Source organism: Megascapheus bottae, unplaced genomic scaffold (genome assembly GCF_031878675.1).
Source record: "Megascapheus bottae isolate mThoBot1 unplaced genomic scaffold, mThoBot2.hap1 H_2, whole genome shotgun sequence".
In the NCBI taxonomy this organism is placed as follows: Eukaryota; Metazoa; Chordata; class Mammalia; order Rodentia; family Geomyidae; genus Megascapheus; species Megascapheus bottae.
In genome coordinates this window covers 549,989-567,797 of record NW_028327859.1, presented here as the reverse complement: position 1 = coordinate 567,797, position 17,809 = coordinate 549,989, and the positions used below count along the sequence as shown (strand labels likewise).

Genomic DNA, 17,809 nt, shown 5'->3' with positions numbered 1-17,809 from the left:
AATTACTGTATACTTGAGAGATAGAATATGGCTTATATATATATATGTCTGTTTTAAGTATCATGCTATATTAAAAGTTCATATATAGTACTTTGTGTAAGCTATTATTTGTCTTTTTCCATACAACCCACAGAGATATTTAACATTGCATGATAATACAATGTAAATATTATCCTTTTAAAAAGTACATATGGGTGTATCTTTGAAATAAAGTCTTACTGTATTACCTTGGCTGACCTTGAGCTCTTGGATTCATGTGCCCAGACTGACCTCAGCAATCCTCTATTTCAGCCTCCTGAATGCTGGTACCATGGGCACTAGTTACTGCTTCTAGCTTAATACCTTTCTTTAAGGTACTTTATTATATCTGCCTTCATGGCTCCTTATGATCTAGCAAATATGTCTAGGGTATGATATATTGAAATCTTACAGAATATACTACGTTTTAGGTGAAAAAAAATGTTCAGACTTATTCAGCTATCAGTGGTCTAGTTAGAGAGGCTGAAGCAGGGATTCTGCAAAGCTAATGTGCTTTCTTCTGTTGTAGATAGGCCACAGCTCATTACATTAAAGACTATATTCCTTAAGGGTTAGGGCCCAGATAAGTCTGCTGGCCTTAACCTTAAAAAAACTGTATTGTCTTCTAAAATATGAGATTATTTCATTTCCTTTTTCCATTTCTAATTGTAAAAGTATTACATGACTATTATATAATAACTTAATGAATTTAGAATTGACTAAAATCAATTTCTCTTTGTTGATTTCATTCTCTAAAGTTAACTGCCTGTAATACATTACTCTGTATAGAATAAGGCTTTTCTTATGAAAACATTCACATGTACATAATTTTAAATTCTTTTTATAATGTAAGAATAAAAAATGCTACACTATATCTTCCTCTTTTTCTTACATAATGTATCATTTGTCCATATTCAGACATACTGACTTTCATTTTTTGTAAGGATAAAATTGTCTTCAGTTTTATGGGTATACCACAGACTATTATTTAAGGCTGTTTCTATTCTTTCAGGAATTCTCTTCTTTGCTGTCTGTCTTTTGTTGCATTTTAGTAAGATTTTTATTTTTTTCCCCTAATACATGAGTATGGCACAAATTTTGCAGCTTTCCCTTCATTTATTTATTTACTACTTATTTATTTATTTTTTGTGGGTCATTTGGCTGGAAGTGGTCCTGGGCACTGTCCCTGAGCTCTTCAGCTTGAGGCTACTGCTCTACCCTTGATCCAAGCCCCACTTCCCATTTTCTAGAAGTTAATTGGAGATAAGAGTCCCAGGTCCTTTTTTTTTCCCCCCCATTCTGGCTTTGAATCTTGATCCTCAGATCTCAGCCTCCTGAGTAGCTAGGATTAGAGACGTGAGCCACCATGCCTGTCTTTTCCCTTTATTGAATTCTTTACTTATATAATAATAAGGCATACATATATGGTAGATTTTAGAAAGTCACTCTAAATCACTTCTGTTCTGGAGCTAACCCCAAATTCACTTTCTTGGAGTTAAAAATGTATGTTTGATATATTTTATACATATACATATATATGGATATATATATGCATGTGTTGTGTGTGTGTTTACATGTATACAGATAGATGACACGAATAATTTTTGAAAACTCAGTTCTGTGTCTCTGGTAAGAATAACTTTCCACTTGATTTAATTTGTTTGTGAGGGTCCATGTCACATTCCATTCCTGCGTCCCCATTTTCCAGGAAAAAATTTACCCTGAAATGTGTGTCATTTTCTCCCCATTTTATTCTTTCTTCCAATGTATCTGAATAACAACCTTAACACTGAAAGTTTTTTATTTATATAAATGAAATTATTTATGTACTTCACAGTCAAATGTGATTTTTTTCCTATTAGCAATAGATAAGTCTTTATAGGCAGAATTTTGGGGTCTTTGCTATTGAGGTTTGGGTGGTCAAGTTCACACTCTTAGGTTCTCTATTTATTTGAGCGAGATTAGAACTACCACAAAGTTGCCATGTTATATTGGGAAGTAACTACATATATTATTATTTCTGCCTTTGCCTTTTCATTTTGTTTTGCTTTCCTTTTATTTTACTTTATCTTCCTGTGCTTCATTTTCCCTCTTCTCTTCTTGATTGTCTTGTTCTATTTTTATTAATCATTTTAGCTCTGAAGCTTCTTTATTTTTGTATATGTTTCTTCTTCTCTACTCATCTGAACGCTGATGGCCCACACCTAACATTTTAAGTACTATTGTGTAGGCTAACTGTAACTGACTTAACCTTCTTGTGTGTTTTCTTTTAGAATAGTAGTTGTCACAGCTAACCTTTATTGCATTGCCCCAAAATTGTATCATTATGAGTATTTTATTTGAAATACTATTGAATATTTACATGAAATGTATGTGCTTAATCTGATATTATATTAAACCCAAAATTATCTTTCCCACAAAACACAATACTGAGAGAATTTTTCAACAAGAAACAAATGTGTAGCCATTTTATCTACTTTATTCATTAACAAACTTCTAACGGTTCCAACTACTATTCTAAAAGAAAACATCTAAAAAGTATTTCGATTACAGTTCACCTATACAACAGTACTTATTAATAACAAATGGGAAGAGAGAATAACACTGGCTTAAAAATAGGGTAGAGATCTGTATTGACTAAACTTTTTTCTTCAGTAAAATCTGCAAATTACAAATCCATGGTCCCATGCGCACTGCCTTCCATAACTAAAGAGGACATTCAGAGCATTCTAGACAGAAAAGCTTTTCTGTGATGAATTTATTTTAGTTAGAGGCAATTCATTTTACTGATGACCAAGTTAAATATGCAAACACTTCATCTTGCATGCTATATGCAAAGTGGCATATATATAAACAGCACAAACAGTTACTTTAAAAAAATAATGACAAAATAACACATTGCATCTTCATTTCCTAATACAAATTGCTGGCAAATTAATTAGTTGCAAAATGAAAATTAAAAAGTAAAGTTGTTGAAAGCTCATGACTTCTCAGAGAAAGGTTAAGTTTTAAAATATAGCTTATGATTGTTGAAATATTTTAATTTGGTATTTTAATTTTATGTAAAATGACATTTCAATTATAATTACCATGTTAGAAGAAATTAAAAATTAATGTTAACAGGTTAACGTTGTCTTCTTATAGACTTAAGTTAGATACTAATAGCATATTTGTTAATTTTTTTTAGTATTGTAAATGATTTTAGAAAACAAGAGAACAATGCAGCCATTAAAATTCAGAGCTGGTTTCGAGGATGTCAAGTTCGAGCATATATCAGGTATGTGGATTTTGTCATGCGTATTTCAGATGTGACATGGAATTTATTCCTTAGAAAAATGTAATTTGTTCAAAGTGCTTATTTCTGATTATTTTAATCATAATGAAATTATCATAGTGATATCTTTTGAAAGAACTATGTAATAATTCTGAGTTTTTTTATTAGAACTTAAATTATATTGACCATCTATGTACTTTGAACAGTTTTCGGTGTCTTGAATGTACTTGATCAGATTCTTTTCTCCAGATTTCATAGGAAATGACAATGACTGAGGCTATATTTATAACCATGAGTTCACTGCTGGGTAAGAAAGGCAGGAGTGTGAAAGAAGCTATTCTAATCTCCAGCAGTTGAGATACCAAGGCAAATGGTGTCCAAGTGATTTCATTCTAGTTATGCAAAGAGATGATTCATCTTAATTCCTCCTGGATTTTCTTTATTACTCCAATATTCCCTCTGTTTTCCTTTATTCTGAAAAATAGGTATTGTTTTTGATGAGGTAGAGAAGTAATATACTATTAGAATTCAGCAGGCTAGGGATCATACTTCCTTCTTCTTTGCTATCTAGTAGAAGCCAAGTGTACAAATTTCAATTATGAAAATGAGGCTTCTCTTCTGACCCCTAAACTGAGAAAGCATCAAAAAAGATATTTTTAATTCAGCAGACCAGCATACTATTGGTTTTGACAAACTGAAGAATATAAAAAAGAAATGCTGAAGGGGCCTCGAGTTTAGTCTAGTGGTAGAGGGCTCCCCTAGCATGCATGAAGACCTGGTTCGATTCTTCGGTAACATATACATAGAAAAAAACAGAAGTGGTGCTGTGGCTCAAGTGTTAGGGTTCTAGCCTTGAAAAAAAAACCCAAGGACAGAGATTAGGCCCTGAGCTCCATCCCAAAACTAACAAATACTGAAGAGGGAAACTGTTTTTGATTATTTTTAAGGAAGAATTTTTAAAGTTTTTATCATGATTTAAATCAATAATCCTGGATTATTTCTCACAAAGTCACCATGATCTGTGTGTGTTTCTAATAATTAAAAATAGTTTAATAATGAAAAGTATTTGAAATTAAAATAGCATTTAATTACAACTTCAAAGAAACAAAGAATTGTGTGTTTTGTTGTATCTCAGAATAACTCCTATCCTTTAAAAAGTACTTGAAACTTGGCTTTGAAATTGAACTCTAATGATAAGAAAGAGTACATTTAAGCAAATACTTAAGAGACATTGTGTTTCAAGGAAATTATGCTAATAAACTTTTTTTTACCCTAGGTATTTACACAGAATAGCCACAATTATTCAAAAGTGGTGGCGAGGTTACTTAGGCAGAAACCTTTATCAACTTGTTGTTGAGGTAAGTATATAATTCATATACATTTGCTAGCATTGGAGTTATATAAAATGGGGTAATTTATTTAGGTTGCATTTACATAGAATTTAGAGGAGTTGATGATACATATTTATTTAAGAGTGGTTATGGTTTCAATATGAATTGTCACTCCAGAAGGCTCATGGATTAACATCTTACTTCTCAGTAGGAGGCAATATTTTGGGAGTTTCTGGAAGTCTTAAGAAATGGACCCTAGCTGAAGCATGTAGTTGAAGGTTAAGTTTTACCCAGTCTTCTGTTTCCTGGCCACCAACTTAGTTCCTCCACATTCTCCACCCACTCACTATGATGGTCTGTTTCACAATGGTCTAGAAATATGGCATTAACTTGACTATATGTTTTGTAACCTATGGAACTGCAAGCCAAAATAAATCTTTCCAGTATCTTGATGACTTTCTTGGGTATTTGGTCTCAGAGCTGACAAACACAAGGGCAAAGCTGTAGTGGATTATTCTTTTCTGAGAAGCCTTCCCTGATTTTCTGTGCACAACTAACTTTTTGTACTAAACTATTCAGATATTTTTATTTGGTTTTACATGTCACATGCATTTGCATGCACTTGCCATATAGACTTCCTTGATGATGACATTTTTGTGACTAGGTACTGGCCCATGTTCAGTTTTGCATCATCAACATTTTGGAGTGATGCATTGGCCCGAAAAAGTCAGCAAGCACAAGGATGCCAAACTGATAGACACAACAGTGAACCTTCTTTCCTCCTCTGTCAAGGACTTCTTACTCAATTTTGTATTATAGATATAAATAAAATTTAAGTAAGTCATTAATGCCAAGGTTTTGGAAACATAGTTCAGTTGGTAGAGCAAAAGCATCAGGTACCAAGTATGAGTCCCAGTCTCAGACTTAAAAAATAAAATTCTAAAATGTTTAGAAAATTACACATATTTTTGAATATATCACTGATGTATTTGAAATCAATAGAATAAATACTGAACCTAATCAGTCTAAGTGTTCCATATCCCTTTGCTTCTTTTTACGGACTTGAAATTGGTTTTAAACATCACATAAAATACAAATTTTTGAGGGGCTGGGAATTTGGCCTAGTGGTAGAGTGCTTGCCTAGCATGCATGAAGACCCGGGTTTGATTCCTCGGTACCCCACATACATAGCAAAAAGCCGGAAGTGGCGCTGAGGCCCAAGTGGTAGAGTGCTAGCCTTGAGAAAGTCCAAGGATAGTGCTCAAGCCCTGAGCCCAAGCCCAGGACTGGCAAAAAAAAAAAAAAAAAACCCACAAAAATACAAATTTTTGAACTCAGAAATCAAACACCTCTATTTCTGTTTTTGTTTAACATTTTAGGAAGGAAAAATTGAGTAAATATAAGTACGTAATTACTTTAGGAATTTTATCTATACTTGCTTACAATTTTCTACTGTGATTTTCCTCAAGTTGAATGCTTGGACATATGGCAATACATACCTGGTATACACATAAACAACTCTTATAATTTATTTGAGAATAAATGAGGCAAGTAATTTCTTTGTCCTCAGAAGCTACTCCATATACCAACTGAAATTAATTATATATAAAGAATTTTATTTCATATTTGAGTCCACTTTCCTTTAAAATGGAAATATGTGATCAAATATCATTGCTTCTGTCATACATCAATTATCTACTGATGGCCTTTAATATCATATTTTTCTCTTTTTTCTTTCTAGTGTGATTTTTAAATTCACAATAAGTCTACTAGCGTTTTAGGCTATCAAAGAGATAATTTTCATATCTTCCAGTAATTTTAGGCTTATAGAAAATTTACAGAAATAGTACAAATGACTGTCATATAGTTACCACTCAGATTTTTCTATTCTGTGTGTATTATGTTTGTTCTTAATGGAACTGTTTCATCCCTGAACACTATATGTCTTACGGCCAGGACTCCAGTAACAAAAAGACCTACCATTTTTTTTTCACTTGGTGAGTGAGATATAAATTGAGGAAAAGCTCCATTAATTATCTTGTCACAATCATTAGCTTATACTATCATCTGAACAGTCACTGAGTAATTTTAAAAAGCAATGACCATTTACCAAATTTTATTCTGACTTTTTGTTCCAAGAACTATATATAATAGTGATGTTTCATTGTATATGGTTTCATTATAGAATGAGGGGTATAGAAGAGTGCCTACAAAACTTTAATGCCCAAATTCCTCTTTTAATTATCATCTTATTAAAATGTTTAGTCCTTGATATGAAACAGGGGTATACAATGAAGGTATTTTGGAACCTAATGAAATAGAACTACCTAGAGTCTATGACCTATTTTGTCAACTAAGCTACCAGAGCATGATTTGAAAGCTCCTAATTTAATTTACTTATCTCTGGAAGGATCATGAAAAACCACTAATGATATCAATTTGCCTACAGGGAAGAGAACTGAGTGGTTGAGGAATAGGGGTAGTAAGGAAAGTTTTCATTTTAAACTCTTCTGCAGCTTTTGAATTTTAAAAGATGTAAATACATTTTCTGCTAAATAAATTTATTTAAAAAGTCAATGTAATAGAATCATCCCCTCACCAAACACACATGCACACACACATGCATATACACATACGATATACAATATACCATACACACATCCAAGGGATTGAGATAATAAATGTGTACCTGGGGAATTAATGTCCTCTGTAATGGTCAAGCTGGTAACAGTATAAGTGAAGTTTGAAATTGGAAATAAATATGGAACATTGAGAAAGAAGGAACACCATAAGGATTTAATCTACATGACAAAAACTGTTGAAGACTAGGAAAAGGTTGCTGAAAAGTTTAACATGTCCTATAGTGAAGCAATATCCTGTGGTATTAAAGAGATGTCTTGGCTAAAAGCAAGTTTGTATTCACCTGTTCCTAGTGATACGTTGCTATTTAAATATGCAAATAACTTTCTTCATTTTACTCTGTAAGAGATGTGGCTCACAAGTACTTAAACATGTAACTTAAGTTTCTGAGATACTGGTCCTCTTAAATCTGTGTAGAAATACATGTTTAATCCAAAATATTTCTTGGATGTCCTTCAAATACTCCAAATCTGGTTTCATGTATCAGAGTAAAGTATATTGTTCAAAATTACTCACTCTTCTACCCTACCTCATAAAAGGATCATTAATCCCCTGCCTAATGCTTTTAGCTTGTCCTAGTGTTATGAGGTGATGTCATACCGAATTGAAGATTTAGGATTTGCAGCTATTCTCCAGTTTCTGGCTCTTCATCTGTAGTCTGGAGAAAAGCAATAGGGAACCTTAGCTTCTATGTCATGACAGTAAGAAAGAACCTTTTGTTTTCAAATCTTTTGAGTTATATACATATATATTTCAAGTTAATGTATTAATTTAATCTGTGAGTGTGTGTGTGTGTGTGTGTGTGTGTGTGTGTGTGTGTGTGTTGATTTTGGAGCTTGAACTTAAAAGGGTATGGGCACTGTCTCTGGGCTTTTGTGCTCAAGCCTAGCGCTCTATCATTTGAGCCATAGCTCTATTTCTAGATTTTCATTAGTTAATTGGAGATTTTTCATGGACTTTCTTGCCTGTACTGGCTTTGTGCTATGATCCTCAGATCTCAGGTTATTGAATTTCTAGGATTGAAGGTATGAGCCATTGGTACCTGACTAATGCACTTTTTATTTTTAATCCCAGCAAAGCTGAATCATAGTTACCATGAGGACAAAAGAAAAGGTATTCCTAAGAAGCATTCTGAATGGAGTTGCTCAGGGAGGCTTACAGAAAGATATTTTTGAACTTAATGAGTTTGCGATGATGTTAGGACACCTCCATGTGGTGGTAGTCTTGTAAAGCATTGATGCTGTCTCAGCAGTGTCTGATACATCATAATTAGCCCTCAACAAATGTTTATTAAATTTGACTGTTAGATAGGGCCTCAGATTGAGGGTGAGAGGTAGCGATAAAAGTTTTATAATTATTACTGTAAGTTGAAAGATTTTCTACCTAAGCAAAAAGCTAAGAACTGACTCTTGTAGAATACATTATGTGGAATTTAAGAAGAAGGATGGAAATTAAAATGGATGAACAATCAGAAAATAGAATGATGCATTGTCACAAGGACCAGAAGAGGGAATTTGTACAAAACTTTTAGAAGTGTCACTGTTTTATATTGTCAAACAGGCAAATGACAGAAGTCCTAGGATCTGTTTTAAAAGGCTACCTTTAAAGACATTCTTTCTCAAAAATGTACCTGGGCAAGAGAATTCTTACTGATTTTAAATAGCTCTTAAAGTGAAATAAATAAGCTTCAACAAGAGAAGGTTATATTTATTTCACCATTTATGAAGTAATGTAATGAGTGGTAAAGAGAATCTGCATAGAATATTACATGGCTTTTGTCCGCTCTAGCAAATAAAGCCAGTTGATTGGCAAAGTTTTATCACTCCATCACTAGAAATGCTTTATATGCTCTACTTTTGAGATAGTTGACTGTTTTCCTCCTTGGAGCTCCTCTTGTCCTAGTTTCCAACCATAATATCCAATAAGGTTAAAGGTTAAAACTTCTACATCATGAAATTGAGTGGATCAGGAATAACGAGGAGAGAACAGTGGACTGAATCCAGAGGCCTCAGAAAGGATTAACAACACTCACAGTGGACAGCCTGTAATGAACTTGAAAACTTGAGATGCAGAAGTGGTTTCTTGCTTCTTTTGTGGTTGTTTTTTGTTTTTGTTTTTGTTTTGCCAGTCCTGAGCCTTGAACTCTGTGGTTGTTTTTATAAGTCAAGTATCCTACTTGTTGTAGTGCTTCATAAGTACCACTAGGGAAATGCGAGCTTTTTATTCTAGTTGGTGGTACTTAGTGTAGGAGAAAAAAGGGATTCACTTATGAATGTTGGAAAAAGAGGAACATGGATACAGAGGAGAAAATATGAGGAGAAATAAATTTTTGGAGATAATTGGAAAAATATTGAAAAAATTTACTCTTTATCTGACTGATGTAACTTTAACACCTCTGTACATCACCCTTGTAATAAAAATAAATTTTCTTTTTTTTTAATTGGGACCTTTTATGGAAAGCTTTGAATAGTACCTTGACCTATAATCAAGTGGTTCTCATTTATCTTCCACTAATTGTAAATTATGAGGTAGGGGAGAGAGAGAGACAGAGACAGAGAAACGGAGACAGAGAGATAGAGACAAAGACAGAGAGACAGAGACAGAGAGAGAGGTGTAAAGTGGTAAAATAAGACTTGAGAAAGTTCTGTGAATAGGTGGAAATGATAAGTAAAGCAAAGGAAACTCAAACAGTCAGTATGAAATTGAAAATACTGAAAGTGAGATTTTAGAATTACTAGACTGTGAAGCAATAGCTCTCCTGCTCATTAGTTCATAATAAAATGTATCCTTTTAGCCGGGTGCCAGTGGCTCACACCTGTAATCCTAGCTACTAAGAAGGATGCGATCTAAGGATTGAAGTTTAAAGCCAGCTTGGGCACAAAAAGTCCGAAAGACTCTTATCTCCACTTAACTGCCAGAAAACCGGAAGTGGCGCTGTGGCTCAAGGGGTAGGGCAGTATCCTTGAGCTGAAGAGCTCAGGGACAGTGCCCAGGCCCAGAGTTCACGCTCCATGACAGCCAAAAAAAATTCTTTTATACTTTTTGAACTTTTATATAATTCACACCATAAAATGTGTATTACACTACTGATAACTGTTTATATTAATTTATAACATTTTCTATGTTGGAAGTGAACTATACGACTTAGGGAAAAAGTGTGCCAGAAGTGGAAAAAGTGGAAGAAAATGAGAGAGAGGGTGACACTATTTAAAAAGAAATTTACTCGGGGCCGGGAGTTTGGCCTAGTGGTAGAGTGCTTGCCTAGCATGCACGAAGACCCGGGTTCGATTCCTCGGTACCACATACATAGAAAAAAGCTGGAAGTGGTGCTGAGGCTCAAGTGGTAGAGCTCTAGCCTTGAGAAAGTCCAAGGACAGTGCTCAAGCCCAGGACTGGCAAAAAAAAAAAAAAAAGAAAAATTTACTCATTACCTGACTTATGTAATTGTAACCGCTTAGTACATGACCTGTCTAATAAAATTTTAAAAATTATTTTTTATTTAGTTTGACAAAAGTTGCCATTTAATAAATTAGTTTATGAGTATAATATAAATATATTTTGATCAATCTCAGTCCTTTTAAAATGACTTGAAGCTGTATGGGAAACACTTTCATATATAATAATAATATTGTTATTATTATCACAACAACGTAGTAAATATGCAATGTTCCAATATTGAAAAGATGAATGTCAAACTTAACAGACTTCCAATAACTTTTTCAAAGCCGCACAGCTGGTATAAAACAAATTCAGAGATAAAGCTCTGATCCATGGCTCAAAGGCTCACATACTCAACAACTTGTAACTAAATACTGATAGGATAAAGATAATAACATCTTTTCCTATGCCAAAACTTTTGGAGTACATACTTTCCAAAATATTTTTCTTTGAAAAACTTTAATGGCAATGTCAGCATCAATATGACTTGAAGAAATCTGGTATTAAAGTAAATATCTTATATCATCTGAAATCATTCCCTGCTTGCTCTGAAGAAGAATTTAAAATGAAGCAACCTCATTGTTTATTCTCAAGTAACATATAGCAAGACAAATGTTTCTTAATTGCTCAGACTGTTGATAAATAATCCAACACTACTCCTCTGCATAGACAATTTGCTATGTATCAGATCAGGCAGTCCAAACACTAATTACAGTAAAACCTTTTGTAGGAATTCTTGTTTGTCATAAAGAAGAGACTCCTTTATAAAGAGTTAAGACTTTCTTTTCTCTCATGATATTTGCTGGAACTGTAATACTCATAACCTGGGCTGAATTCAATCGATTTCAATGGGATAAAAATGGAGGATTTCATTGCTTTTACTGCTTACTTATACTCTACTTTTAATGAAAAGATTGAGGCATTAGGTGGAAATAGTTTAAAATGACATTTTCACTGAAATAAACTACTCCATTAAATGATTGTTTACTAGAACAGAGATTTATAGTTCATAGATAAATGTGAGTTTTCTAGAAGAAACGAAGACTTTGGGAAGTCTCTACTGTGCCTAGGGATATGCTGTAACCCGGTATCATTGTATTTATGATTTTATAGCACAAAGATGAATATTAAATGAAACAAAGTTCCCAGGGATTGCTCAGGAGTCGGCTAAGTACATAGCATTTTGCATAGATGGTTGGAAGGCACAATTTTGCCCCATCACTGCATCCATATCCTTGAACGATTTCGACTGAAGACAGCATTTCTTTGAATTTTTCATTAAACCAGACGTCTTGAAATATGAATTCTTTTTATGTTTCTGTGAGTTTGGGCTAAAAGAACCCCAGTGAATAAATCATATAATACTACGTGTCACCAGTACTTGTGAATATTTCTGCTTTGTTATTCTATTCTCAGTAGAGCACCATTGATTATCAAACTCAGCGGAGAGCATTTTATGATCATATATCTCCATTAGCTCCTAGTTTGACTACCATAGATTTTTCTGGTTAAGCTTGCATTATGTATTAGGAAGCCCATCTCTTCAATACAAAGTTTGATTTCATTTTTTTCTAAGCCTAGAACTCTTATTATGTATTATGTATAAAGATTCTTTTCTTGGATATGCAAAAATAGGCTGCACTGTCTTTGTGTAACTGAATTGAATGCCATCTTTTTTTTTTGATTCACAGTTAGCAAATTGTACTATGAAGATGGATCACTATAATAGAATGGCTGTCGAGGTAAATATTTCTTCACTTGTTAAACAAATGAAAAGTCAATTGTGCTCTGAATTCGATTTTAATAAAATGAGCAAGGCAGAATAATGCAAATTTGATTGATATGCTAATGGCAAAGAGAGAAAAGAGTACACAGCTAAAAAGTTAAGTATGCTAAATAATCTTGGCAGAATTAAAAATTAGAGTAAAATGTAAAACGTATAATTATAAATGCTTATTCTGTAGAATGTTATAGATCTGAGCTATAACTAGAGAAAGATTGTAAATATTAATGAAGCAATATATTAACTTCTATACATTATATGGAATATTGTGATAAATAGATGAACATGGTTTGGAATATAAGGACCCTGACAATGCAAATCAATTAGAAATTATTCATATGATTTAACAGTAATAAAGTCAGCTTCCAGCTTATAAGTTTTATTTCTAACATTTCTGTGTTCATTTTTATGTGCTACCTTTTTTCAACAGAAAGCTAAATTTAACAACTACAGGACTTGAATCTAGTTTCTCACAGGTTGTGGAGATGGACAAAACATATTGTTTCTGTTGTTTTAGACAGCACAGGGACAACTTAATTGCTAAAGTACAACACATGGAAAAAATTTTGAAGTGAATTTTATCCATGTCATGTTCCTATAACTTACGTTGCCTGCTCTCTTTTATGAATCGGTTAGCTCTTCTGTAAATAGTAGGTTTATCTGAGGTGAGACAAGATAGTAAATACTTCCTGTAAGATATGAGTTGAACCCAAGAGAAGCTACCTGAACAGTACTGTGACTGTGTACTGCTTTTGTAAGGGTTGATTTCCTCTGCAGGTGTGATATAGTGGGAGACTAATCCCAGTTTACCTGGTGTGGTCAATCTCTCTGCTTTCTTGGAGTTTACAAAAATACAAACAAGAATAAGAAACAGATCTCACTTCTGGCATCTTTGGAGCCAGGGCAGAAACTCCAGCTGTAGTGTGCTAATCTTCTCAGTAATAGTCACAAAGTGAAATGACTGTATTTTTCTTTCTTCTCCCTCCCTCCCTCCCTCCCTCCCTCCCTCCCTCCCTCCCTCCCTTCCTCTCCCTTTTCCTCCCTCCCTCTCCCTCTCCCTCTCCCTCTCCATCTCTCTGCCAGTCTTGAAGCTTTAACTCAGGATCTGGGCACTGTGGACACTTTTTGCTCAAGGCTAGTGCTCTGTCACTAGCTTGAACCAGAGAACCATTTTTTTTTCCCCCTGAGAATCACCAGGCTTTTTCTGTGTATGTTGTCCTGAGGAATCAAACCTAGGGCTTCCTGCATGATAGGAGAGCACTCTATCACTAGGCTATGTTCCCGGCCCTGTATTTTTATTAGGAGTGAATTTGAGAATATGGAGAATTTTAATTCTTACAGGTTTATTAAAGACTTCATATTCTAGGTTCTTTCTTTTTCTTTTCTGTTTATTTCCTGTCTGATGTGTCTCTAAAGTAAAAAATAATAGAAGTTAGACAATCTAAAGCAGTTAATGACCAGAGCCTTTAGATGATAGACTAATAAAATCCAAACAGGAGGTCTTGTATCTTGTGCTACTAGGAAAATGCACACAAAACAGATAGAAAAAAGAAGCTTGTTTATGGTTATAATTCAGCTCTAAATCTTCATATTGAATTCTGATCTAATATGAATAATGGAGGCTCCTCTTTCCCCAGAGTAGATATGTCTTAAAAACTCACATCAATATAAACCATCTGTTAGGTAGGGGTTTTTTTTGTTAATTTTTTTGTTTTGTTGGTTGTTGTTTTGTTTTTTGGTGCTGATACTGGGGTGGCCTCCTTTAGCACTTAGATTCAAGGCAGGCACACTACCACTGGAGCCACAGTTCTACTTCCATCTTCTTGGTAGATAATTAGTGATAAGAATCTCACAGACTTCCTTTCCTGTGCTGACTTCAAACCTCAGTCCACAGATGTCAGCCTCCTGAATAGCTAGGATTGCTGTAGGCAGCCACTGGTGCCTAGCAGCAATTTTTGTTTACTTGTTCCAATGATAAAAACTATAGTTCTTCTAATGTCTTAAGAGGATATTCAAGGCCACTGGTCTTGTGCCTTGGGCTGAAAATTAACTAAAAGCAGGAGAAAGGCTAATTGTTCAACCTATACTCTGTATCTGTGTCCTTTGATTTGAACCATTTAGCAGTCACTTTGCTCCCAGAACAGGAGTTGACAATAAGCATCTTGTGGCAGAAGGCAGATTGCCCCTCAGACAGGCAATACTTTTTTTCTTACCAATCTACAGCAAGAAGCAAAGATGTCCCCCCAAAAGAGTACAGCCAAAATCTTAGGACACAGAGACAGCCCACCTGCTGGGAAGCAGTGATGTATTGGTTCCTGTAGGAAGCACATGTATGCAAATCCTGAATAGACCTTTCTCAATAGCAGGTACCTCTTAATTGGTCTCATAAACTGCAAAAATTACAAGTTATACATTTGGCAACTGAAAGCTAGCATGACAACTAGATTATATTCAGTAACTTGTTAAGCAGGCTACTGGAGTAAGTTTAATCATATTTATTTATTGTCAGTCCTAAACAATTGGTCATACTTTAGTCATGAAGTCTTATATATGTGATGTTTCTGTATAATAGCTATTAATTTTCTTATTTGCTGCATTTATTTTTAAAGGGTCACCTTTACTCTAAAGGATTTATGATATTCTCTATTCCTGTAGAATTGATCACTCTCTCACTTTTTATGTCCTTACTTGGCCATCGACATACTTTGGTTACAGAACTTGTAACCTTTATTATCCTAACTAATTTATATGCCAGTCTCCACCCTCCACATTCGGTAAGTCCCCTGAGGCCCAGATATTATCTTTTTCTTTGTATCTCTGAAGGCTTGACTTATAGTAAGTGGTTAGATAAATATCCCCAGAATAAAACAATGAATGCTGGCCCTCTGATTTTTCTATGCAAGGAATAAAAATGTTCTTTTCTTTAAATACTTTTTCTCTATTCCCTTGGTTGCCCTTGTTGGAAATTATTTAAATCTTAGCTGAAATGTCTTTAAGCCTTCTTTGATTTCCTGACTAGATTGCATAGTGTGAGTAAACTAGACATGCTAAGGTAAAATTTAGTTGTGAGTAATTCATAAGTGAATGGAAGACCTTCTGTGAGTTAGGATTTTGTCAAAGTATTCCAAAACACAGAAGGCTTCCTATAATACATGGTACATTCAGAACTCACAGTATGCTTAGTACATAATCCTTGTTGCTAAGCCACTGAGAGTCAATTAATATAGTAGTAAATTGCTCAGTAAATTTTTATCTTATCTCCAGGGGCCTTATTCTTCCTGTGTGTCAATGTGACACTATTTCCTTTTTGGTCTTCAGTTTGACTTTATCCCAAGTATTGTTCTGCTTTTCTTCTGGCATTTGGCCACTATTGTGGACCCTATTTAAATCTAGCCCCTGATTTTTATTCTCAGTTCTTTCTTGGTAGACAGCTTGCAGTAGCTCACATATGCATGACCCAAGTCAGTTGCTCAATTCATTTCTCTCCTGCTTCATATAGATAGAAGTTGTATGTCCTCATACAATGTGATACCATATTAACTAACCTTCCCCCTTCCAACCTTTGTGAGCATGTGCAAGCACTTGGCCTTCATCTCTGGCCCACCAGACATGAACATGGGTTCCTAAGTAATATCATATCCATGTTAGATGAGTACAAGAAGTCCTTTGTGTATGGAACGCCTGTTTTAAAATATCACCAGGTAGCAAAATAAAAATTCCATCTTAGTGGAATTATTTCATTCATCCTAAGATCAATTATTTGTCCATTATTCCAAACAGATTAATTTTTCCACAATAATTGTTTTTTTTCTTGCTTGTGGTTTTTACTTATTGGCTGATCTAGTCCATGAAATCTCCTTTCATCTATGTGTAGGGAGAAAATAATCTACCTGAGATCAAAATTGCATATATTCATTCTGCCTTCCTGCCTGCCTGCCTGTCTCCCTCCCTGTCTTCTTCCCTGTCTCTCTTCCTTCCTTCCTCCCTTCCTTGCTTCCTCTTGTGAGATCAAAGTTTTAGATCCAAGGCCCAAACTCCAGGAGTCCCACATGTCATATGTGGTAATTCACAACAACTCTGTGTACCAAATACAGAGACTTAGTGAAAGACGTTATTACTTGGGACCTGAGTGCCTTGGAAGATCACTTTTCAGTGCATCTTCAGCTGGCCCCCACAAAATAAGTACAATGGGGAATGTAAGATCCAGCACAAGCTTGGAAAACTAACAAAGGAAAGCTCCCTTTAGAAAGTCTTCATTGAGACATCATCTTCCTGTCCATCCTAGGACGACTGAAGCAATATCATAAGAATGCAGATTCCAAGTGCTAGTATTCAGTTCCTCAACGATCGATGTCTCTTATGAAATATGTTCCATCGGATATTTCCGCTCAGCTTCAAAGATTTATGAGCAATGAAAAAATGGTGATAATCTAAAGCTTACAGAAGTTTAAAGAACTACAGATGTAATTGATTGTTTCAAGTAAAAGTCCTTTTACCCTGGCTTCCTTGTGCATGGTATTGATCAATCATATACGCTTATTTAGTGAAACTGCTGTATTCTAGAGAATTTAACTGATTTACTTCACTTATATTAAATCATTTAATTTGCCTTTAGTGCCCCTAAAACACTTTAGCTCAGACTGAGATGCTCATTTTAAAGAAAATAAAAATCAGAGTAACAAGAGAGACTAAAAATCATTTAAAACAACAGATTTGAAATTAAGTTTAATGACATATTGCTTCTTATATTTATAAATCTATATCTTAACAATATAATAATAGGTTGCAATATCAATCTATCATTTCCTTTTATGGAAACATTTATTCCTAAAATACAAAAAAGAAAAATATTAACTTAAAAATAATATCTCATAACAAAATTATTTCCTTAATGTTATTAACTATGTCAGATAAAGACTCATCTCAATCTCCTTGTACTGTGTAGGAATTAAACATTTGTATTTAAATATAGACATTCAAGCTTAGATGGCGATGTGGAGGTCTAGTGAAAAGGTACAGGGATATCTGGTCTATTGGTCATTATAAAAGAGGCATATGAACACAGAATAAGTAACAAACTGTCTTACACAAAGAATGGTTACTTCATAATTTCAGCTTGATGAAGATAGGAAAGAAAGTCATTTATGCAGTTTTAACATTTTACCCAGTAATGGTTACAACACCACACAAAAGAATATTTCTAACTTCATGTTATTCAAGTTAAAATAATTATAAAATCTTTAAAGAGATTATAGTGAAATGAACTATAAATTCAGGTAGAGTTAGAAAATAGAATGGTTAAGAAACAATACAGACTAATCTGCA

The 17,809-nt window shown here is 34.2% G+C and overlaps 1 protein-coding gene across 5 annotated transcripts in view; it reads left to right on the top strand.

Moving 5' to 3' along the window:
* Nucleotides 1–17,809, top strand: part of LOC150038948 (spermatogenesis-associated protein 17-like) — a 146,314-nt gene that overhangs the window by 7,700 nt on the left and 120,805 nt on the right. For all 5 annotated transcript variants that reach the window (XM_090328180.1, XM_090328182.1, XM_090328178.1 and 2 more), the window contains exons 2-4: nt 3,206–3,295; nt 4,569–4,650; nt 12,393–12,443. In XM_090328180.1, the coding sequence (XP_090184306.1) occupies nt 3,206–3,295; nt 4,569–4,650; nt 12,393–12,443 (223 nt within the window). The remainder of the gene's footprint in view (nt 1–3,205; nt 3,296–4,568; nt 4,651–12,392; nt 12,444–17,809) is intronic.